This window comes from Dipteris shenzhenensis, chromosome 1 (genome assembly GCF_047967505.1).
Source record: "Dipteris shenzhenensis isolate YYH24624 ecotype China chromosome 1, Dip_SZ_1.0, whole genome shotgun sequence".
Taxonomy (NCBI): Eukaryota; Viridiplantae; Streptophyta; class Polypodiopsida; order Gleicheniales; family Dipteridaceae; genus Dipteris; species Dipteris shenzhenensis.
Window position 1 is genome coordinate 42,857,755 of NC_141596.1, and position 25,315 is coordinate 42,883,069.

Sequence of the window (25,315 nt, forward strand, 5' to 3'; positions counted from 1 at the left end):
TTATCCGGCATCTCTTAGGCTCCCATAGTATTTAGGCGCTTTTGACTCTCTAAGGGATTTTCTTGCTGACTGTGGGATACATAGCAAACTCTCTAGCAAGCAAGTTACATTATCCAAAGCATCATCTAACCAACAATGTAACCACCCATATGGAAACAAGAATTCATCAATACTAAACGCTAGGTTCCATGGGAATGCCAAAATGGCAACCCCTACAAGGATAAAGGATATACCCACCAAGAAATTTTGAATTGCTTTAGATACACAAAGTTAAAAGAAAAAATATTTTCCTAAAAATTGGAAGAAGGGAATCTAAAAGAAGAGAAATCCAAACCTTCAGATACTCATATTAAAATGAACAAGGAATAAGGGAATCCGAAAAAAGGGAAATCTAAGCCTTCAGATACGCGTACTAAAAGTCCCTTGGACAAGGGCAATCCTGAAAGAAAGAATATGTAGCCAACGAGTAGCCAACACATCTCACGTTGAGGAAGATTTGAGGGTATTTATTTAAAGAACTTCACATCTGGCAGCATGCTAATTGCACTTACCCAAACTATCCAAGAGTCAAATGTGGAAGAGATAGGTCACCAAAGAGAGCCCCTTGGGTCACATATGCATTCACAAGGAGGCCATACTCGAATACAAGGAGCTTTCCATAAAGAATAAATAGAACCCCTCCACTTTAATCCGTTTCTCAAGTCATGGCTTGACTTTGTCCACAGGCACCTTACAAACCACTGTCTTTGCGAAAGCCCCTCTTTGTTCAGCAACCTACATGCAACAATTGGTAAGCCTCCTCATTTGAAATCCTTGGTACCACATAAAGTTGATAAACCTTATCAGTATACACAACTCTTTCTTTCTGAGATAGGTCCACCCCCTCAAAAATTCACGAATCCATAATACACGTATCTCGTGAACCGTAATATCCACTACCACAGTGTCTAAATCACCTTTCCCTCACCCATGTGAAGCCCAACAAAACGTGATGAAGTATTTAAAACCTCAAACCAATGAAATCTATGGCCTTTCCTCTTGGCCCTTACTTCAAGCTCTGGATTGTGATTGTGCCACCCCCCACTCGACTACATCTCGCATGCTCTGCTGTCGTGCACTCACGACCGTGGTGATTGTACCACCTTATTGAAATTGGAATATTGTAAGGATCAAAATCACACCGATATTACTTTTGAGATGTCAGCTGCCTGCCAAGTAAGCTCGGCAATTAATCACTTGCCAATGTCACACAAAGATGTGGTCCTATCCATGTCCAAATGGAAGATGTGGTCCTATGCATGTCCAAATGTATTCCGCTTGGAGTAAAAAAGAACTGGGCATGGGTTGACACGTGGTATTGTTCCATGCTTTGAGAAAACCAATGGTCATGTGCTAGAGGAAATGAAAGATGCCATTGAAAAGTTAACTCAGGATCTGTTGCTCTGCGGATCTTCGGAGCGTCCACGATGAAACACGGGCGTTGGTACGCTACGCTCGCGCTCGGCTCGGCGATCTGCGGCGCTGCCATGGAGTTATTTATGATCAATACGGGCTTCTGTGTGTGAGATGCTCCAAAACTTCACGTCCTATCTTCTTGAAAAAGCAAGCTTGCTCATATTCACATCTTTGAAGTCAAACCTTTGAAATTAGATCAAAGAAAAGGCACTAGAAAGAAGTCGAAGTATGCCCAAAATACACTTTCTGTTTGAAATTTGGTTAAAGAATGGGCACGCATTGGACGGTCTTACTGGCGTAAGTATCCAGGTTTTGTTTCTTGGCTCCACGGAAGTTACGGAAATCTTAGGCATAGTACAGATGCTCAAAATAATACACAAAAAAGTTGGCTCGGGGGTTCGTGAGAGGGAGAATGGTATTTACTAAGGCTTGTGAAAGACCAAAAAATGCTTATGAGACCACAAGCTAAACTGAAACACCCTGTATAGGGGAACTAGAAATTTGTAGCACACCTCTATTTATGTAGTGAAAACTAGAGAAAAAGCTGTAAATACATACGAGATTTGATGAAACAAGCCAAGGATCTCGCTGGTGTCCAGAGCTGGCCCATAGCTATTCCTGGATCTGTAGGTGCCCAGCGTCAGGATAAAGCCATTCTCAGTCAGCCAGAGAAAATGGTTTCTGTAGGATGCTAGTTTGATGGCATGAAGTGGCATTGAGGATACCCAAGTAGGTGTACCTGCGTCAGGATAAAGTCATCCTCAGTTAGGCGGAGAAAATGGCCTCTCTAAAATGCCATTTTGATGGCATAAAGGAAGAAGGAGGTCGTCTCTAATGATCCAATGGATCTTCTATTGTGTCAGACATAGAGAGGGTGCATCTAGAGAATATTGGTATGGAGGAGGTGGACATGCTTAGAGAGTTAAAAAATCTGATGACTCGTGCATACCTTTTTTTTGTTTTTTAAACAAAGAAAATGAACTGCCATTAATGCATTGAAATAACCAACCATACAAATCAGCAAAACCAAAAGGTGTTGACCATAGGAAACAAGATAGAACTTAACAAAACCAGCTTACTCCTACAGAACTCAGCTCACTGCCTAGGGAATCTCTAGAACTTGGTTGTCAAAAAGAAACCAGCTTACTTTAGGAGAACTTAGCTCACTGCCTAGGGAATCTCCTAAATGGGGGTTAGCAGCGAATACCTCTTGCCACAGTGAGGACATAAAAAATGCATGCATGCCATGCCTTGCAGAAACAGTCCTGCTTTCCGGCGGTAGCTCCAGATTCCGGAGTCCTTGTGCTCCCAGATGGCATGTAGGGTGTAAAGAATATCCTACCAAATGGCGACAAAAGTGGCTGCTAGGAAAATTTGATGTCCTCCCATCACCAAAATGCAATGGGCAACCCATATGTTCCAAGCAGTAATGTTGGGCACCGTCTTCCATACACTATTCTCTAGCGAAGGCGTAGGGCGTACATGGCAGGGAGGCACCGCATCATATGCCTCAATCCTAACCACATGCTGGCCTTGGATCCGGTAAGTTAGACCTCCCTACGCGACCATCCCCCATGTGAAGTCTTGTTGAATCGGCTGCATGTTGACCACAATCCTACACGCCACTAACCAAATCCTATCTAGCGCTGGGCATCCCAGAGATAGTGAGATATCAACTTTAGCACTCTGCCTGTGCAACTAGTGGCAGCTGCCATCCACCCGCATCTGCTCCATCCAAGGGCGAATGGGCAAGCTCCCATGAGCCATGAGATTTTCCGTGGTCTCAGGCTAGTCCAGAGACGCGACCAAAAGCGAGAGAGAACCTCATGTGGACCTCTTGCTCAACCCAATGACGCTTCCTCAAGGGGGTCCAGGCTATGGCTTTTAGCTGCAAGCAGTGGCCAATGTGAGTCGTATAGGAGAAAACGGACACCTCCTCTACTCTATTCGTGTGCTCTACTCTGAAGGATCGCATAAACAAAAGAGAGCACGTACAAGGTGTTGGGATATCAAGCTCCACTCGTGATATGCCAGGGTGACCGTTGTGCATTTATGTCACCGACTTGTTGGTACACCACCCATGAATAATAGCTGGATTACAACTATCTTTATGTACTCTAGTTAGTGCAAATTGGTAAAGTTTCTTTGTCTATGCAGGATGGGAAAAAGAAATACTTGTCTGATGTATTTCATGTCCCGAATATCACCAAGAACCTGGTTTCTGTTGGTCAAATGGTTGAGCAGGGCTTGCAAGTCAGATTTAATCCTCATGGATGCTTTGTTGAGGATATGAAAAATAAAGGTCGCTTGATAGCAAAAGGGAAAAAGAAGGGCATGATGTTTATGTTGGATGCGGACATGTCTGAATTGAGTACAGCAATGTTTGCACATAGGATCGGTGGAGTTGCAGATATTGATATTTGGCATAAACGCATTGGTCATGTTAATGTACAACAACTTAAATTAATGCAGGCTCAAAATATTGTTGCAGGATTGCCTAAGTTCAAGGTTGCAGAAATGCATAAGGTATGTGAAGCCTGTCAATTTGGAAAACAGGCAAGGAAACTATTTCTTAGACATGTTCAAGAGAGTAAGAGGTCATTGGAATTAATCCACTCTGATGTGTGGACTACTAAAGCTGCATCTATTGGAGGCAGTTATTATTTTGTCACTTTTATTGATAACTATAGCAGAAAAATTTGGGTATATTTTATGAAAAAGAAAAGTGAAGTGTTTGGGCATTTCAAAGCTTTTAAAGTTATGGTTGAGAAAGAAATAGGCTTGCAAATAAAATGCCTAAGGTCAGATGGAGGGGGAGAGTACCTCTCAAATGAGTTTGCAAGATTCCTGCAAGAGCATGGCATAAAGCAAGAGAAGTGAAGTGTTTGGGCATTTCAAAGCTTTTAAAGTTATGGTTGAGAAAGAAATAGGCCTGCAAATAAAATGCCTAAGGTCAGATGGAGGGAGAGAGTACCTCTCAAATGAGTTTGCAAGATTTCTGCAAGAGCATGGCATAAAGCAGCAATATTCATGCAGTCATATCCCACAGCGAAATGGACTTGCAAAAAGGAAAAACAGGCATATTGGAGAGGTATCTCGTGTCATGCTCCACGAAAAAGACCTGTCAAATTATTATTGGACTGAAGCAGTTGCTACAGCAGTCTACATAATGAACAGGACTCCTACTGTAGTTATACATGGCATGACGCTAGAGGAAAGGTATACTGGTAGGAAATCAAATATTTCTCATTTAAAAGTTTTTTGTTGCATTTGTTCGTGTGTCAGATGAGTTGAGATCCAAGTTGGATTCAAAAGCTGAGAAGTGCATCTTTATTGATTATTCTCTGCAGCAGAAAGGCTATAGATGCTATAACCTTTCTACTCGTAAGTTTACAGTGAGTAGAGATGTTTTTTTTAATGAGATGAGCAGCTGGTATAAACCAGTAAATGGTATAGACCTGTCAGATTATTATTGGACTGAAGCAGTTGCTACAGCAGTCTACATAATGAACAGGACTCCTACTGTAGCAATACATGGCATGACGCTAGAGGAAAGGTATACTGGTAGGAAATCAAATATTTCTCATTTAAAAGTTTTTTGTTGCATTTGTTCGTGTGTCAGATGAGTTGAGATCCAAGTTGGATCCAAAAGCTGAGAAGTGCATCTTTATTGATTATTCTCTGCAGCAGAAAGGCTATAGATGCTATAACCTTTCTACTCGTAAGTTTACAGTGAGTAGAGATGTTTTTTTTAATGAGATGAGCAGCTGGTATAAACCAGTAAATGTGATTGATGATGTAGATGCACAAAATGGTCAGTGGACATGTAGTGTACTCTAGCAGTAATTCACATACTTCGCCATGGATAGGCAGATTGAGATCAGGAGAATCTCCTCAAAGCAATGCAAATAGTGGTATGCAAGTATCACGAAAGGAAAAAGAGAAAGTAGATCAGCCCATGGTTGATGTGAATGCAGGTCACTCTTATGTGGATGGTGAATCCAGTGGCTCAGAACAGAGCCTTGATGATGAGTTGGGTATTCCTTCTGTTGTTACACCTGAAGTAAGGAAGACAAAGGATGTTTTGAGAGTACCTGGTAGTAAGCCTATTTTGCGCAGGTCTACCAGAGTTAAGTATCATGTGGATAGGCTGAAATATGATGGAGTTACAGCCATTCACTATGCCTATATGATCAAAGTGATACATAAACCAGAACCCACTTCTTTTGAGCAAGCCATGGGAAAAGAAAAATGAGAGAAAGCTATGGTTGAAGAAATGGATGCTTTAGAAGCAAATGCTACATGGGAATTGGTGTCTTTGCCTAAAGACAAGAATGCAATTGGCTGCAAGTGGGTCTATAAGGTGAAGCACAATGCAGATGGTTCTGTGAGCAGATACAAGGCAAGATTAGTTGTCAAGGGGTATGTACAGACATATGGCATTGATTATGAAGAAACATTCAGTCCGGTTGCAAGGATGGCAACCGTAAGAGCAGCCATTGCTATGGGTGCATCAAAGGAATGGTCTTTACATCAGATGGATGTAAAGAATGTCTTCTTGCATGGTGATTTGCAAGAAGAGGTCTATATGGAGCAGCCATCAGGTTATGTGCATGATGTTTATCCTGAGTTTGTTTGCAGGTTGAAGAAAGCCTTGTATGGCTTGAAGCAAGCATCAAGAGCATGGTCTGATAAAATAGGACAGTATCTTGTCACTATAAGCTTTCAAATTTCCACGGTAGATTTCTCACTTTATGTGAGAAAACAGAGAAAGGTATTATGCTGCTTGTCATTTATGTTGATGATTTGATCATCACAAGTGATAGTAATGAAGATATCATTCATGTGAAAATGCTATTGAAGCAGAAGTTTGAGATAAAGGATTTGGGAAAGCTGCATTACTTCTTGGACATTGAGGTGATTAGATTCACAAGTGGAATATGGCTCTTGCAGAGGCAGTATGGATTGGACATGCTGTCCAAATATGAGATGACAGGCTGTAAGCCTATTTCAGTTCCTTTGGAGCAAAACGTGAAGCTGAGCGCAGATGCAGGTGAGCTTCTGAAAGATCCTACTATGTACAGACGCATAGTAGAAAGTTTGATTTATATGACTATTGTCGTGCCAGATTTGAGCTATGCTGTTAGGTTGGTAAGTCAGTTTATATAAGCTCCAAGGAAATCGCATTTGGATGCGGCTAGACGCATACTGAGGTATGTGAAGTTCACATTGTAGTATGGACTATTTTATGAGACTGGGGTTCAGATACAGTTGCATGGATACACTGATGCTGATTGGGTTATTTCTGATAGACGATCTACGAGTGGATATGTGTTCTCTTTTGGGAGTGGTGCAGGCTCCAAGGAAATCGCATTTAGATGCGGCTAGACGCATACTGAGGTATGTGAAGTCCACATTGTAGTATGGACTATTTTATGAGATTGGGGTTCAGATACAGTTGCATGGATACACTGATGCTGATTGAGCTGGTAGTATTTCTAATAGACGATCTACCAGTGGATATGTGTTCTCTTTTGGAAGTGTTGCAGTCACTTGGAGCAGCAAGAAACAACCTACAGTTGTCTTATCGAGCACAGAGACTGAGTACAGAAGTGCAGCAATGGTTGCATGTGAGGTAGCTTTGTTGCGTAAGCTACTTTATGATTTGCATCAGTCTACAGATGGGTCAGTTGTCATTTATTGTGATAACATGAGCAGTATACACTTGGCAAATAGCCCAGTCTATCATGCTAGAACAAAGCACTTTAAGGTGCATTATCACTATGTGCGAGAGAAGGTTCTAGTAGGTTTTATTGATTTGGTTTATGTCAACACAGAGGATCAGGTAGCTGACATATTCACGAAGGCCTTGGGTGCAGAGAAGCTGCACAAGTTCAGAGACCTGCTTAGTGTGCAGGAATTGGGATTCAGCTTGAGGAGGAGTGTTGAGATATTGAGCTCCACTCGTGATATGTCAGGTTGACTGTTGTGCATTTATGTCACCGACTTGTTAGCTGCAGATGTGGTTGGTACACCGCCCATGAATAATAGCTGGATGACAGCTATCTTTATGTACTCTAGTTAGTGGCTCAGTTAGTATGCCACCTAGGTTAGCTGAGTTTGGTATGAGACCCACATATAGGGTTCATCTATTCCTTTTGTACTAAGAGAGAGTTCTTTTGGCTTACATAACTAAGAAGAGGAAAACTGTTTTCAGCCTCCACCTTTGTGTGTATTCCCCCATTGTGTATGTGAGAAAGTTGCAAGTGAGACTCCTTACTTCTCTCCCACTAACTTCACACAAGGTACAAGGGTCGATGAGAAACGCCGTCATGTCAACTAGGATAGATGAAAAAAGGAGTACAAGGTACTTGTACCTAGACCTAGGACTAAGTGTCTTAGGTGTCACATAGGACTAAGTGTCCTATGTGGCCTAAACGGCACTAACACTACAAGTGCCTATATTTATGCCTACAAGGCACATATCATGGCCTATAGGGCATCACTTTACCAGAGTGTCACATACTGGCAATGATATGTGCCTTGTAGGCATAAATATAGGCACTTGTAGTGTTAGTGCCGTTTAGGCCACATAGGACACTTAGTCCTATGTGACACCTAAGACACTTAGTCCTAGGTCTAGGTATAAGTACCTTGTACTCCTTTTTTCATCTATCCTAGTTGACATGACGGCGTTTCTCATCGACCCTTGTACCTTGTGTGAAGTTAGTGGGAGAGAAGTAAGGAGTCTCACTTGTAACTTTCTCACATACACAATGGGGGAATACACACAAAGGTGGAGGCTGAAAACAGTTTTCCTCTTCTTAGTTATGTAAGCCAAAAGAACTCTCTCTTGGATCCAAAAGCTGAGAAGTGCATCTTCATTGATTATTCTCTGCAGCAGAAAGGCTATAGATGCTATAACCTTTCTACTCGTAAGTTTACAGTGAGTAGAGATGCTTTTTTTAATGAGATGAGCAGCTGGTATAAACCAGTAAATGTGATTGATGATGTAGATGCACAAAATGGTCAGTGGACATGTAGTGTCCTCTAGCAGTGATTCACATACTTCGCCATGGATAGGCAGATTGAGATCAGGAGAATCTCCTCAAAGCAATGCAGATAGTGGTATGCAAGTATCACGAAAGGAAAAAGAGAAAGTAGATCAGCCCATGGTTGATGTGAATGCAGGTCACTCTTATGTGGATGGTGAATCCAGTGGCTCAGAACAGAGCCTTGATGATGAGTTGGGTATTCCTTCTGTTGTTACACCTGAAGTAAGGAAGACAAAGGATGTTTTGAGAGTACCTGGTAGTGAGCCTATTTTGCGCAGGTCTACCAGAGTTAAGTATCATGTGGATAGGCTGAAATATGATGGAGTTACAGCCATTCACTATGCCTATATGATCAAAGTGATACATAAACCAGAACCCACTTCTTTTGAGCAAGCCATGGGAAAAGAAAAATGAGAGAAAGCTATGGTTGAAGAAATGGATGCTTTAGAAGCAAATGCTACATGGGAATTGGTGTCTTTGCCTAACGACAAGAATGCAATTGGCTGCAAGTGGGTCTATAAGGTGAAGCACAATGCAGATGGTTCTATGAGCAGATACAAGGCAAGATTAGTTATCAAGGGGTATGTACAGACATATGGCATTGATTATGAAGAAACATTCAGTCCGGTTGCAAGGATGGCAACCGTAAAAGCAGCCATTGCTATGGGTGCATCAAAGGGATGGTCTTTACATCAGATGGATGTAAAGAATGTCTTCTTGCATGGTGATTTGCAAGAAGAGGTCTATATGGAGCAGCCATCAGGTTATGTGCATGATGTTTATCCTGAGTTTGTTTGCAGGTTGAAGAAAGCCTTGTATGGCTTGAAGCAAGCATCAAGAGCATGGTCTGATAAAATAGGACAGTATCTTGTCACTATAAGCTTTCAAATTTCCACGGTAGATTTCTCACTTTATGTGAGAAAACAGAGAAAGGTATTATGCTGCTTGTCATTTATGTTGATGATTTGATCATCACAAGTGATAGTAATGAAGATATCATTCATGTGAAAATGCTATTGAAGCAGAAGTTTGAGATAAAGGATTTGGGAAAGCTGCATTACTTCTTGGACATTGAGGTGATTAGATTCACAAGTGGAATATGGCTCTTGCAGAGGCAGTATGGATTGGACATGCTGTCCAAATATGAGATGACAGGCTGTAAGCCTATTTCAGTTCCTTTGGAGCAAAACGTGAAGCTGAGCGCAGATGCAGGTGAGCTTCTGAAAGATCCTACTATGTACAGACGCATAGTAGAAAGTTTGATTTATATGACTATTGTCGTGCCAGATTTGAGCTATGCTGTTAGGTTGGTAAGTCAGTTTATATAAGCTCCAAGGAAATCGCATTTGGATGCGGCTAGACGCATACTGAGGTATGTGAAGTTCACATTGTAGTATGGACTATTTTATGAGACTGGGGTTCAGATACAGTTGCATGGATACACTGATGCTGATTGGGTTATTTCTGATAGACGATCTACGAGTGGATATGTGTTCTCTTTTGGGAGTGGTGCAGGCTCCAAGGAAATCGCATTTAGATGCGGCTAGACGCATACTGAGGTATGTGAAGTCCACATTGTAGTATGGACTATTTTATGAGATTGGGGTTCAGATACAGTTGCATGGATACACTGATGCTGATTGAGCTGGTAGTATTTCTAATAGACGATCTACCAGTGGATATGTGTTCTCTTTTGGAAGTGTTGCAGTCACTTGGAGCAGCAAGAAACAACCTACAGTTGTCTTATCGAGCACAGAGACTGAGTACAGAAGTGCAGCAATGGTTGCATGTGAGGTAGCTTTGTTGCGTAAGCTACTTTATGATTTGCATCAGTCTACAGATGGGTCAGTTGTCATTTATTGTGATAACATGAGCAGTATACACTTGGCAAATAGCCCAGTCTATCATGCTAGAACAAAGCACTTTAAGGTGCATTATCACTATGTGCGAGAGAAGGTTCTAGTAGGTTTTATTGATTTGGTTTATGTCAACACAGAGGATCAGGTAGCTGACATATTCACGAAGGCCTTGGGTGCAGAGAAGCTGCACAAGTTCAGAGACCTGCTTAGTGTGCAGGAATTGGGATTCAGCTTGAGGAGGAGTGTTGAGATATTGAGCTCCACTCGTGATATGTCAGGTTGACTGTTGTGCATTTATGTCACCGACTTGTTAGCTGCAGATGTGGTTGGTACACCGCCCATGAATAATAGCTGGATGACAGCTATCTTTATGTACTCTAGTTAGTGGCTCAGTTAGTATGCCACCTAGGTTAGCTGAGTTTGGTATGAGACCCACATATAGGGTTCATCTATTCCTTTTGTACTAAGAGAGAGTTCTTTTGGCTTACATAACTAAGAAGAGGAAAACTGTTTTCAGCCTCCACCTTTGTGTGTATTCCCCCATTGTGTATGTGAGAAAGTTGCAAGTGAGACTCCTTACTTCTCTCCCACTAACTTCACACAAGGTACAAGGGTCGATGAGAAACGCCGTCATGTCAACTAGGATAGATGAAAAAAGGAGTACAAGGTACTTGTACCTAGACCTAGGACTAAGTGTCTTAGGTGTCACATAGGACTAAGTGTCCTATGTGGCCTAAACGGCACTAACACTACAAGTGCCTATATTTATGCCTACAAGGCACATATCATGGCCTATAGGGCATCACTTTACCAGAGTGTCACATACTGGCAATGATATGTGCCTTGTAGGCATAAATATAGGCACTTGTAGTGTTAGTGCCGTTTAGGCCACATAGGACACTTAGTCCTATGTGACACCTAAGACACTTAGTCCTAGGTCTAGGTATAAGTACCTTGTACTCCTTTTTTCATCTATCCTAGTTGACATGACGGCGTTTCTCATCGACCCTTGTACCTTGTGTGAAGTTAGTGGGAGAGAAGTAAGGAGTCTCACTTGTAACTTTCTCACATACACAATGGGGGAATACACACAAAGGTGGAGGCTGAAAACAGTTTTCCTCTTCTTAGTTATGTAAGCCAAAAGAACTCTCTCTTGGATCCAAAAGCTGAGAAGTGCATCTTCATTGATTATTCTCTGCAGCAGAAAGGCTATAGATGCTATAACCTTTCTACTCGTAAGTTTACAGTGAGTAGAGATGCTTTTTTTAATGAGATGAGCAGCTGGTATAAACCAGTAAATGTGATTGATGATGTAGATGCACAAAATGGTCAGTGGACATGTAGTGTCCTCTAGCAGTGATTCACATACTTCGCCATGGATAGGCAGATTGAGATCAGGAGAATCTCCTCAAAGCAATGCAGATAGTGGTATGCAAGTATCACGAAAGGAAAAAGAGAAAGTAGATCAGCCCATGGTTGATGTGAATGCAGGTCACTCTTATGTGGATGGTGAATCCAGTGGCTCAGAACAGAGCCTTGATGATGAGTTGGGTATTCCTTCTGTTGTTACACCTGAAGTAAGGAAGACAAAGGATGTTTTGAGAGTACCTGGTAGTGAGCCTATTTTGCGCAGGTCTACCAGAGTTAAGTATCATGTGGATAGGCTGAAATATGATGGAGTTACAGCCATTCACTATGCCTATATGATCAAAGTGATACATAAACCAGAACCCACTTCTTTTGAGCAAGCCATGGGAAAAGAAAAATGAGAGAAAGCTATGGTTGAAGAAATGGATGCTTTAGAAGCAAATGCTACATGGGAATTGGTGTCTTTGCCTAACGACAAGAATGCAATTGGCTGCAAGTGGGTCTATAAGGTGAAGCACAATGCAGATGGTTCTATGAGCAGATACAAGGCAAGATTAGTTATCAAGGGGTATGTACAGACATATGGCATTGATTATGAAGAAACATTCAGTCCGGTTGCAAGGATGGCAACCGTAAAAGCAGCCATTGCTATGGGTGCATCAAAGGGATGGTCTTTACATCAGATGGATGTAAAGAATGTCTTCTTGCATGGTGATTTGCAAGAAGAGGTCTATATGGAGCAGCCATCAGGTTATGTGCATGATGTTTATCCTGAGTTTGTTTGCAGGTTGAAGAAAGCCTTGTATGGCTTGAAGCAAGCATCAAGAGCATGGTCTGATAAAATAGGACAGTATCTTGTCACTATAAGCTTTCAAATTTCCACGGTAGATTTCTCACTTTATGTGAGAAAACAGAGAAAGGTATTATGCTGCTTGTCATTTATGTTGATGATTTGATCATCACAAGTGATAGTAATGAAGATATCATTCATGTGAAAATGCTATTGAAGCAGAAGTTTGAGATAAAGGATTTGGGAAAGCTGCATTACTTCTTGGACATTGAGGTGATTAGATTCACAAGTGGAATATGGCTCTTGCAGAGGCAGTATGGATTGGACATGCTGTCCAAATATGAGATGACAGGCTGTAAGCCTATTTCAGTTCCTTTGGAGCAAAACGTGAAGCTGAGCGCAGATGCAGGTGAGCTTCTGAAAGATCCTACTATGTACAGACGCATAGTAGAAAGTTTGATTTATATGACTATTGTCGTGCCAGATTTGAGCTATGCTGTTAGGTTGGTAAGTCAGTTTATATAAGCTCCAAGGAAATCGCATTTGGATGCGGCTAGACGCATACTGAGGTATGTGAAGTTCACATTGTAGTATGGACTATTTTATGAGACTGGGGTTCAGATACAGTTGCATGGATACACTGATGCTGATTGGGTTATTTCTGATAGACGATCTACGAGTGGATATGTGTTCTCTTTTGGGAGTGGTGCAGGCTCCAAGGAAATCGCATTTAGATGCGGCTAGACGCATACTGAGGTATGTGAAGTCCACATTGTAGTATGGACTATTTTATGAGATTGGGGTTCAGATACAGTTGCATGGATACACTGATGCTGATTGAGCTGGTAGTATTTCTAATAGACGATCTACCAGTGGATATGTGTTCTCTTTTGGAAGTGTTGCAGTCACTTGGAGCAGCAAGAAACAACCTACAGTTGTCTTATCGAGCACAGAGACTGAGTACAGAAGTGCAGCAATGGTTGCATGTGAGGTAGCTTGGTTGCGTAAGCTACTTTATGATATGCATCAGTCTACAGATGGGTCAGTTGTCATTTATTGTGATAACATGAGCAGTATACACTTGGCAAATAGCCCAGTCTATCATGCTAGAACAAAGCACTTTGAGGTGCATTATCACTATGTGCGAGAGAAGGTTCTAGTAGGTTTTATTGATTTGGTTTATGTCAGCACAGAGGATCAGGTAGCTGACATATTCACGAAGGCCTTGGGTGCAGAGAAGCTGCACAAGTTCAGAGACCTGCTTAGTGTGCAGGATGGGATTGAGCTTGAGGAGGAGTGTTGAGATATCGAGCTCCACTCGTGATATGTCAGGGTGACTGTTGTGCATTTATGTCACCGACTTGTTAGCTGCAGATGTGGTTGGTACACCGCCCATGAATAATAGCTGGATGACAGCTATCTTTATGTACTCTAGTTAGTGGCTCAGTTAGTATGCCACCTAGGTTAGCTGAGTTTGGTATGAGACCCACATATAGGGTTCATCTATTCCTTTTGTACTAAGAGAGAGTTCTTTTGGCTTACATAACTAAGAAGAGGAAAACTGTTTTCAGCCTCCACCTTTGTGTGTATTCCCCCATTGTGTATGTGAGAAAGTTGCAAGTGAGACTCCTTACTTCTCTCCCACTAACTTCACACAAGGTACAAGGGTCGATGAGAAATGCCGTCATGTCAACTAGGATAGATGAAAAAAGGAGTACAAGGTACTTGTACCTAGACCTAGGACTAAGTGTCTTAGGTGTCACATAGGACTAAGTGTCCTATGTGGCCTAAACGGCACTAATACTACAAGTGCCTATATTTATGCCTACAAGGCACATATCATGGCCTATAGGGCATCACAAGGACATGTGGCCCAGTCACTATCCGTGTAAGCATGCATAGTAAGTGAACCCTAATCACCATGGAAGAGGGCTAAATCCTGAGTGCATCATCCTGAGTGCATCTGAGATATCTGAAGACTCTCTTCATTGCCTGCCAATGCTCTGCCAATGCTGTGAACTGGGCATCTGCATGAATTTGCTGAGCTGAGATACTGCATACTGTAAGTCAGGTTTGGTGTGACATAAATAAATAAGGCATCCAATAGCCTGGTGATAAAGAGTGATATCTCATGGTGGGATCCCATCATGAGCTGAGAATTTGAAGCCAGGGTCCACTGGAGTAGAGATTGGCTTGCAATCCTCAAACTGAAAATGATCGAGGAGCTGTCCAATATACTTGGACTGAGACATCATGATACCCTCCACAACATGAGCAAATTGAATGCCCAAATAATAATGGAGCTGTCCCATGTCTGACATGTCAAAAATCTGCTGCAAATCAGTCTTGAAAGTTGCAGTTTGTTGAGTATCTGGGCTCGTGATGAGCATATCATCCACCTATAAAATCAGCACTTAAAAATCAAATCCACTCCCACGGACATAAAGAGTGGGCTCTTTGGGGCTATTCTAAAAACCAAGAGATAGTAAGTGTGCATGAATTTTGGCATACCATGCCCTAGGTGCTTGCTTCAAACCATAAAGGGCTTTTCTCAACCGGCATACCTTATTTTCAGAATTAACAACCTCAAAGCCAGGAGGTTGTGTGACATATACTTCTTCCTGCAGATCCCCATGAAGAAAAGCAGTCTTGATGTCAAGTTGGTGCACTTGCCAATGATGATGGGCGCAAGGGCAATGACACATCTAAAGGTACTAATCCTGCATGTGGGAACAAATGTCTCCTCAAAGTCAATGCGTTGTTGTTGGGCATACCCTTTTGCAACAAGACGGGCTTTGTATTGATCTATGTTGCCATCAGATTTCCTTTTTAATTTGTAGACCCACCGGGTACCAATGGCATGCTTGCCGGGAGGGAGATCTACTAATTCCAATGTGTCATTTTTGGCAATGGATTGTAACTCAGCTCTCATTGCATCCATCCACTCTTTGCTGCCAAAAGCATCTTTATGGCACAAAGGGTCTTCATTGCAAGCTGTAGCAAGGAGTGCAAACTCAAGAAAGTGACCATGCATTTGTCTATTCCCTAATCTTGTCCGGGCAGCAAAAGGCTAATCTTGTTTGCTGTCCCTCAATGTATCAAGAAGCCATCTGGGAACTTGCCTTTGCTATCTATTGACAGCTCTTTCTTCAATGACTGCATCATGAATAGTGGGATCATTTTGTGCTGGAAGAGAAACCTACAAATCAGCATGGGGTAGTGGCTGATTATTGCTTGGTGGAGGGCCTGCAGGAGGCTCATGTTGCTGGTCAAAGTCCTCTTCTGAGGATGGCAGAGGTAACCAAGATTCAAAGGCATCAAACATGTCAACATCTGGCTTAGCTTTGTAGTCCACAAGAGGAGAAGCTGAATGTTCAGCAAAGATTACATCTCTATTGACAATAATCTTCCCAGTATTTGGTTGATATAACCAATACCCTCTGCTCTCTTGGCTGTAACCAATAAATATGCATTTGATTGCCTTGTCATCAAGCTTATGTCTCAGCTGAGATGGTACATGAACATATGCAAGAGACCCAAAAACTCTCATGTGTGAAAGTGAAGGCTTCCTGCCTTTCCATGCTTCATAAGGTGTAACAGTCTTCAATGCCCGTGTAGATGATCTATTCAGCACATAGTTGGCACACATCACTGCATCAAGCCAAAATTTATTGGGCAAAGACTTGGCCTTAAGCATGCATCTAGCCATCTCCATTGTGGACCTATTTTTCCTTTCAGAAACAGGATTCTGCTAAGGAGTGTAAGGAGTAGTGCATGAGTGAATAATGCCCCGTGAAGACAAAAATGCATCAAACTCCTTTGACATATACTCTCCCCCCCTATCTGTATTGAGGATGACAAGCTTGCATCTTAAATCTTTCTCAACCATATTTAGCCACCTCTGAAAGCATGAGAAAACTTCAGATTTGGCTTTTAAAGGATATACCCAGCAATATCTTGTGACATCATCAATGAGAGTCATGAAATATTTGTACCCTCCAATGGCATTTGTCCTCATTGGGCCACAGACATCAGTGTGCACTAGCTGCAATTTCCTTTGTGAGAGTTTTAGACAATTCTTTTGAAAAGCAAACCGATGCATCTTACCCAAAAGACAACCCTCACACACATGTTTGGAAACTGTGTGAGTTTGAGGTACATCATTTTCCATCTACTGTCAATGTAGCATTGCAAGAGCTCTATAATTGAGATGACCCATTCTCTCATGCCAAAGATGAGTTTCAGCAAGCTGTGAATCTGAAATAGCAAATGCTTTAATAGCAAAGTGCAGCTGAGTGTGATGATCAAGGTGATAAAGCCCCTTTTGCAAAGTGCCAGTGAGAACTATGGCATTGTCATCATGAAGATCATAAACTAGGCATCTGTAGCCATCAAAAATCACTCTGAAACCTGAAGTAGCAATTGTTGAAATTGAGATCAGGTTGACTTCAATTACAGGCACAAAGAGAACATTTGTCAAAGTGACAGAATGACTTGAAATAGATGTGAGCTGCACATCTCCGATTCCTTTTACAGCATATGAAGCATTATTAGCACATGTGACAGTCCCCCCTCGAGGTGCATCAGCTAAAGAGTGAAACAACTGTCTACAAGATGTGACATGCTTCGAAGCACCACTATCAAAGTATGAGGACTGAGCATCATTAGCAGTAAAGAGTGCATTAGATTTGGGATCAAATGAGCAATGGACAGCCCATGCCCAATCATCCTGAAGAGCATGTGCATGTGAAGCATCTGCTGGCTCATGGGATTCAATAGCATGTGAGGCATTAACTGTCTATCCTGCTTTCTCTTTCTCTGAAGCAGTGCGCTTCCTGCATTCTGAAATGTCATGTCCATGCTTCCCACAATAGTGGCATCTTTTCTTCTTTGACTTATCTACTGTATTTTTAGATGCATGGGAGGAATCACAGCTGCTATGCGCAGATTTTGGCTTGCCCATAGGCTTGGAAGCCTTGCCTCTTCCTGTCTGCTGTGAAGCAAATGCATGATCAAGAATAATGGCTTGTCTATTAGCTCGACTTTGCTCTTCCTGCAAAAGCAAAGTAACCAGTTGATCAAAAGAATAGTGGTCTGGATTCATGGCCACTAATCGAAGGGTTGTAGCAAACCCTTGGTATGTATTTGGCAGTCGATTCAATGTGGTATTGACAAGCTGTGAATTTGGCACCACCTCATCAATGTTGGCAAGTTGTTTCATGAGGTCCTTGACCTTTGTTAGATATGCATCCATAGAGTCACCTTCATTCATACTGACTTCCTGTAATTGCCTTCTCAAATATGCAACTTGAGCTTCATTGTGAATCTGATAGAGAGAAGCCAATTTATCCCAAGCATCCTTTGCTGTCCTGCAAGACCGGATGTGTGGAATAATGATTCTCTTACATGATAAAGCAATACATAGTGCTCTCTCTTACAACCTCCCCATTCTCTGCAACTGCCTTGCTTATCCTTTCTTTGAATTCTTTATTCAACCTAGTTCTCCATGACACAAGCTTTCCATCACGACGAGATGGGCGCACATGGCTTGGCGTACTGATTTTTTGCATACGAGATGGGAAGCTCATGACACCAATAGCATCATCAGTCTCAAATACAAATCCTGCCCTTACCAGGGTCTCCCTCTCATCCACAGTAATTGATGTCCGACATGCAACCTTCCACACACCTGGAGAGTTTCCAGCTTTTGTAGTGACACCCTTGAGGCTTTTGGGTTTTCAGGTCTCTTTCAGGGTATCACATTTACTATGGCTGGGAACAATCAAGATCTATTTGGCGTTCTTTGTGAAGATGATAAGTTGGATGGCACCAACTATTTGATGTGGTCTTATCTTATGAAACATATTCTAGTTGCAAAGCATTTGAGGAATATTGTTTCTGGGGTTGATCTGAGGCCAGCCAATGCTACAGTGGTTGCCTCTACTACTGGTCCCTTTGCAGGGGGTACTCCTCCTAATGCCTCATCTTCTAGCACTCCTGCTGCTACTCTTCCAACTCAGGAACAGTCAAGATGGGATGCAAGAGATGCAAATGCACATTCACGATCTGACCCAACTGTGACTATGGCAGGCAATGTTCACTGCAAAAACAGCAAATCTGGCAAAAGCCCCAAATTTAATGAGGGCAAATAGGCCAAAAAGAAGGCAAATGCAGAAAAGCCCCAAATTTTGCTGAAATTTTTGCAAATGTGACCCAATGTATAGCCTCAAGGCTTGAAAATGCAAAAATATGAGTTACTGTCCCAAACACCAGTTGAAATTGAGCTCCCAACACAAAAGCCCCAAATTTTGTTGACCTAAGTGATGACGTGGCACAATGTGACAGTCCTAAACCTGAAATTAACTGAAAACTTCAATTTTTGGAAGGATTTCAGTTGTCAACCTTGTCCAAAGTATTGTATTGATTGGTTGAAGGTCCAGATGTCAAAAGCCCTAAATTTTTTTGTTGGAAATTAGGGTTTGACAAAAAAAACTGTCAAAAACAGTAAAATACTGCAAATGTTGCTTGTGAATCAGCTTCTGGTCCTTTGAGATTAGGACTGAGGCTCAAAAGGCCTCTGTAGGTAGAGTATAACCAACCACGAAGCTGCTGCAGCAGGTTGAAGTGCAAAAGACAGCTGGAGCGTAGCTGGAACAGCCCTTAGACACCTCGAACTTAGTGCGTGGCTGGTAGTATCTCCTTTGGAGGGCTCTGAACAGGTCGCGATAGCAGAACGTCTTCAGCAGATGACTGTGGAGAGGTCACGGGAGCTAGGCGCTTGGATCTGGGTCTGGTCAATGTCGCGGGAGCTAGGCGTTTGGAACAACAGTACAAAGGTGACAATAGATGGTCATGGGTACTGTGGAGGACCTCGAAAATGCTGCAGCTGAAGCCTACAAGCAGTCGCCTCAGTTTGGGAACAACAATGAGGCACTTTGTGGCGACGAAAAAACACTAGAAGCCTTGGACAACAGTTGGAGGAAACGTACGGGATCTATACGTATTTGTACGGACAGTACGGAAAAGAGGTGTAGGAAGCAGAGCTGGGCTCTGATACCACTAAAGGGTCGCGTAGACAAAAGAGAGCACGTACAAGGTACAAGGGTCGATGAGAAACGCCGTCACGTCAACTTGGATAAATGAAAAAAGGAGTACAAGGTACTTGTACCTAGACCTAGGACTAAGTGTCCTAGGTGTCACATAGGACTAAGTGTCCTAGGAGGCCTAAAAGGCACTAACACTACAAGTGCCTATATTTATGCCTACAAGGCACATACCACATCACTAGAACCACCAGGAGATGGCCTACATACTCAAGCTGGCCGAAACCACTCACTAGGTCCCATTGGATGTCAGGACGAGGTTGACCCTCCCATGGCCAAAGGTGCCACTGTGTTTCCTCCGGATCTGATAGGGCTGTGTCTGGGTCAATAGTCCAAACCTTGTCCAAGTGGCCCACTATCTTGATCCTCTACCACACTAGCCCATCCAAGACCTCCTCATCCCATGTTCTTGCTCTGTCTCATCCTGCAAGAGGCAGTTATTACCCAGTGACTACTAAAGGAAGTGAATCCTACGAGGCACTACTATCCTCGAGAACTGTCCTGACCAATATGGGGGTCCAGGTGGTGCTCAGTCCCTCCCTCCAAGAGTTGGGAATCACTGCATCAATCTTTGCCATCCATATGCCTACCCCCCTCAGATGCCAGAGTGCTTGGACCATGTCCTTTGCATCCATAGGGAGCTGTCTCCAAATCCCAAAGGACCTCTCTGGGCCACTGTCCCACTGTGCCTAGCCAATATGTGACCGTTCTCCTAGCATATGTCCCTCTAGGTCCTTAATCTCAGGGTGCCATATGATTGGCTACCGCTCCTCACAGCATGTGGGCCTGGCCTAAATAAGTCCCCCAAACAAGCGCTTTCAGAAGGTTCCTCATAAAGAGGGAGAGGGCTCTGAAAAAATCCATCTACGGGGCTGTTCCCGAGAAGCCCTTGCTGACCCCAGAGCTTCTAGGGCTTAGAGTTTGGGGTGAGACCACATACATCTACTTTGCAATGATGCTAAGGCTTCCTTGGGCCTCCGGTAGAATCATTGTTTGCCATGCCACCCTGATTCTAGTGTTCGGTGTGTTATTAAGTGCCTAAGCTGACCCATGCGTCCCTTGTGAAAGCACTAGCATGAGGCTATGTACCAGGCTGTGGCAAGAAGGAACTCGTTGGCCACCAAGGCCCTGCCTACTAAGGAGAGTTGGGCCGAGCTTTAGTAAAGAAGCTTGTGCCGCACACTCTCTAGTACTGGGGCAATCTGCTGCTGTGTTGATATGTTCACACCCACCTGGCACCCAAGATATCTCACTTGTCTGCCCCCACGGAATCCGTCCAAAACCAAGGGCAGTCCCTCAGCCTCGGACCTCCTAGACCTCCTCAGTCTCGCTGAGTAGTATTGCTTGGATCAGAGGGAAACTTAGAATTGTTCCTGACTCGGCATCTGGAGTGTGTCTTGACTCGTGTGCTCACTTTGTCACCTCGAGTCACATCAAGGATCTCAAGAGCATCCACCAACTCCTCATCTCGGAGAGCTCAATAATCATGTTTAGTTCAGCTGTCCCCATGTTTCACATTTTGCATACTTTACTATGCTCGAGAGCCCATTTCTCCCCACACTTAAAAGCATTGATTTGCCCTCTTCCTGTTGTCCATAATGGCTCGGGTACGTTGTTTTATTTTTTATTTTCCTGCTACAGCATGTGGGTTTCCTCCTAGTTTCCCATCGGATTGCAAGCTTTGCATATGGCATTTTGCTACCCCATATTTTAGGAAGCCTAGGAAATGGGGCTGCTACAGCCTTCTAGTCATGCCATTCAAGCATCCAGGGTTTCTTTTCAACCTCAAATGCAGTCCCATGTGAGCTGCCTGTAGCATTCTTATACCCGTGGACATACTTGGGCTCGAATACCTTCATGATCTTGGCAGCTCACTCAATGGTTTGAGGTTCACGAGCCCACACATATGAGGCAAGGGACAAATGCAAGCCGTGAATGAAATGCAGCAACTTTCCCTTCTCGAAAATGTCATTCAAGTACTCCTGGAACGTGCCTGTTTGAGATAATGCGTAAAATTCAGCCAAGTACTGCTCAAGTACTACCGGGAATACAAATGTAGTGGCCATCAGCTTTTGTAACCCTTCCCAAGTGGCTGGCCTGTTCCCACCAAGTGTGAACATAATCATGTAAATGCATGCCGGCAAATATACTGCACTTCTCGTCATGTTTAGGATAGAAGCAGAAGTAGTATTGCAGCTTCATGAGCCATTCTTCCAGCTCATTGGGAGTAGGTGTCTCACGTTTAAATTTGTGCACAGTGAGCTTATCCTTGACATCTTTCGCTGCATAATTCCTGCTTTGGCTACTCCCAAATGTACGGTCATCATCATGCTTAAGGTTCACCTAATTATGGAATGGCATCTCCTAACGGATGGCCACGGTAAGAGCGCAATGCCTTGGACAGCATATCATCAATCTTGGGCTGCTGTCCATGGCCAACACTCTGATGAAATGTAGAGCCATCCATCTAGTGCACGGGCTGTGTATGGCTATAAGTACTCATCGGTTGCGGAACGGGAGCATGAATCCCCGGCTCTGTATACCCACCAAATGCATCTCGTTGCAGGGACTGCATACCAAAAGGCTAGAGGAGGATTGACCTCTCTCCCCCTGCTGTGGACTGGCCTGTGAACCCAAGACAACTCCAGGCAAGCTGGCTGGTGTGGTGAAAGGACTGACGGTGCTCATAGGAGCACTCATCGAATGCACAGAAATGGGTTGGCCCACGAGAGATGGCTCCATCTACAAATGCAGAGAGCTGCAAATTGCAGAACGCGACAAGAGGGTTGGAGGTGCAGAATGCATCCTCAATGCCATGATAATCCCCATATTGCGGAGCAGGCTGGTCAAACTGAAACGGACTGAAGTGCTGAAATCCTGCTGTGCGTCAAGCATCTGCCATAAAACCCCCGTGTGGTGCAGAGAATGCATCCTAGCTGTCCGATTGATCCCCATGCTATGGTATAGGCTGCTTGCCTTTGTTCGGTGATATGGTGTGGTGACTTGGTTGAGTTACTTGGTTGAGTTGATGGCTGATCTGCTGACCAATTTGCTGCCCCAACTAGAGAAATGCACCATGGAGCGTGGAGGAAAATGCCTCTAGGAAGTGTACCTGTGCATCCCAAGATGTGGGAGAGAGGGGCTGAGTAGTAGAAACATGACCACCAATGGATGCACCCACTATGGAAGGCGCATGCTGATGTTGAGAGCATCATCACTGTTGTCATGTGCACGGATGGGTATCTGATGTGTACAAAGGTACCCAAGACTAGCTCAGTTAGCCTAGGGAGGCTTAGGGCTAGGTAGGCTTGATTCTCGAGTTGAGTGACAAGGGTACGAACCAGATAGAGGTCTTCGCTATTTTTGGCGCATTGGGCTCGAGTTTATAAAAGGGGCCCAAGGGTTCAGTTTCCAGAGAGCAGGGGGGAACAAGACTAGCTCTCTCGTGCAAGGTCTTGATCTTGGATCGTGTCGTGGACACACGCCTACATCCTAACGTAGCCCCAAGATCCAACAACAGATCCAAGGCCTCCAGGCGCCACCTGGTGGTATGGGACACCAGGTTGGTTGGGGATCTGGTTGGGAGTTCGTGCCAGTAGCTCAACTCATGGCTCGGAGGAGACATATCTTGATTCGAGATCATTTCTCGTAGATGTCGTGGTTGGGTGGTGAGCAGCCTGCTCAGACTCTCATGTTTCTTGTTGTTCTTGTGTTTGCTTGCAGGTTTGGATTCTCAGGAGCTCTGGGGTCACGTCAGTTGATATTAGAACCAACTCCTAAGGTATGATTCTTTGGGGATGACGATGGAAAGGGACGTGATTTCCTCTAGGTAAGATTCAAATTCAAAATTTCTTGGGATAACCTGCAAAAGCTTGTGGATTCGTCAGTTAGGGTTACAATTCATCTAAATTGGGATAGAAGGGATTCGTGAAGAGAGCCCATGAGGATTCGCTATGAAGCAAGGAGAGTCATGAAGATTCATTGAAGAATCAAGAGAGAGAGATTCACAGCTAGGGATTTGTGATTGAGGGGATTTCCTAGCAGGAAGATTAGCTTGCGTAGGGCTGCCGGGGATGCAACGGAATGTCTAGCTGAGAGTATTAGGACTGGCATGAGAGAAGAGGGCTGAAAGAGAGGTGGAATGGAGCTGGTCAGATCGAAAGTGGCAGATCGGAAGTGGGCCGAGAAGGGTTTGATGCTTGGAAGCTTAATAAAAAAGCGAGAAGGCTTCCAAGTTAGGTGGATGGTTTTTTTGGAAAGTTTGGCTTTCTAAAAGCTAGGGTTTACGTAAGCGTTTTATTTGTGAGAAGCAGGGTCACACAAGGAACGATTGTCCTAAGTGCAAGAACCAGACACAAACACAGGCACCGAAGCTCCAAGCAGGCCAAGGAAACAAAGCTAAGGGAGCTAACCAAGCCTTGATGACATGTATTTTTGTAAATGTCATTACCTAGCCGACTTTCATGTAATTGCACTTTTAATAATTCGTTATTTGGCCCCCATGACCTTTTTCGAGCTTATGAAGAAGTGAGGGACAAACTAGTTCACATTCCCCGGGCAGCTCTCACAATTTTGTGAATTACAAACTTGTGCCAAGGTTGGGGCTGTCGCGATCACACCTACGAGGTGCAGCTTCCAGTTGGGAAGTAGTTTTGGAATCGCAAGATCGGCGATCTCTCTCTCCGGATTCAAGACTCCACAGATACTCTTATGTGCTTAGTCACCTTCTTCCTTTCTTGTTCTCTTTCTCTCTTTTTTTCCTTTTCTTTCTTTCTTCTTCTTTTGGACGTATTTTAGTAAGCACTAGGTTTGCCCAAGAGACTCTGCGGGTCTTTAGAAACCTAGTATAGCTACTTATGCTTGGGCACTGATGACAACATAACTGTTGCTTTGCTTGCTAAGTATGTCTTCCTTTTGTTTTTCATAAAAGTTTTTGTTTACCTCTTTTTTCTTCTCTTTCATTTTCCGTTTTATTTTTTGTGTAGATTTTTAGTCTTTAGAACAACAAAAATTCTAAATTTGTATGATTGGACTTATTCTAGTCTTACAAAGGTATATGTTATGCACTTGGAACATGTGGACTTGTTGATCGGAATAGAGTGGTTTAAAACCCATGATATTCAGATCAGATGGAAAAATCATACTCTCTCTCTTTGGATAAGGACATCCAAGTTTGTATTAAAGGTGATGATATTCCCTCTTCTCAAGGACCTATTGTATCTGCGATGCAGCTTCATAATATATTAAACACTTCTCATTATGATGTGTATCATTGTGTTTTGATTCCACTTTCTTCATTTGTTGTTTCCGTTAATAACGAAAATGATTTAAGCGCGTTTGAACACCGAGAATTGAGAACGTTATTAGATGATTTTGTTGATGTATTCCCTGCACAACTCCTACCTCTAGAAAGGGCAGTAGATCATCACGTAGATTTAGTCCGTGGGGCTCAACCTATTAGTATTCCACCTTATAGGATGAGCTAGCTTGAGGAGGACAAGTTAGCTTCGTAGCTTCAGGATTATCTTCGCCCAAGTAAATTACCCTGGGGTGCAATGGTGTGGCAGATGCCTTAAGTCAAGTCACGTTCGTAAATGCTATATCATTTACGGAAATGTCCTCAAACCTATTTCAATTCTTGAGAGGACCTTGCACAACTGATAGTCATTTCAGGTTTTTCTAGCA

At 43.2% G+C, this 25,315-nt stretch overlaps 1 protein-coding gene across 1 annotated transcript in view; it reads left to right on the plus strand.

The window, feature by feature from the left end:
- Positions 1-1,306: 1,306 nt before the first annotated feature.
- Positions 1,307-25,315, plus strand: part of LOC147905882 (DNA mismatch repair protein) — a 56,502-nt gene continuing 32,493 nt past the window's right edge. The window contains exon 1 of the mRNA XM_087382246.1: positions 1,307-1,557. Coding sequence (XP_087238372.1) covers positions 1,467-1,557 — 91 coding nt within the window. The 5' untranslated portion in view covers positions 1,307-1,466. The remainder of the gene's footprint in view (positions 1,558-25,315) is intronic.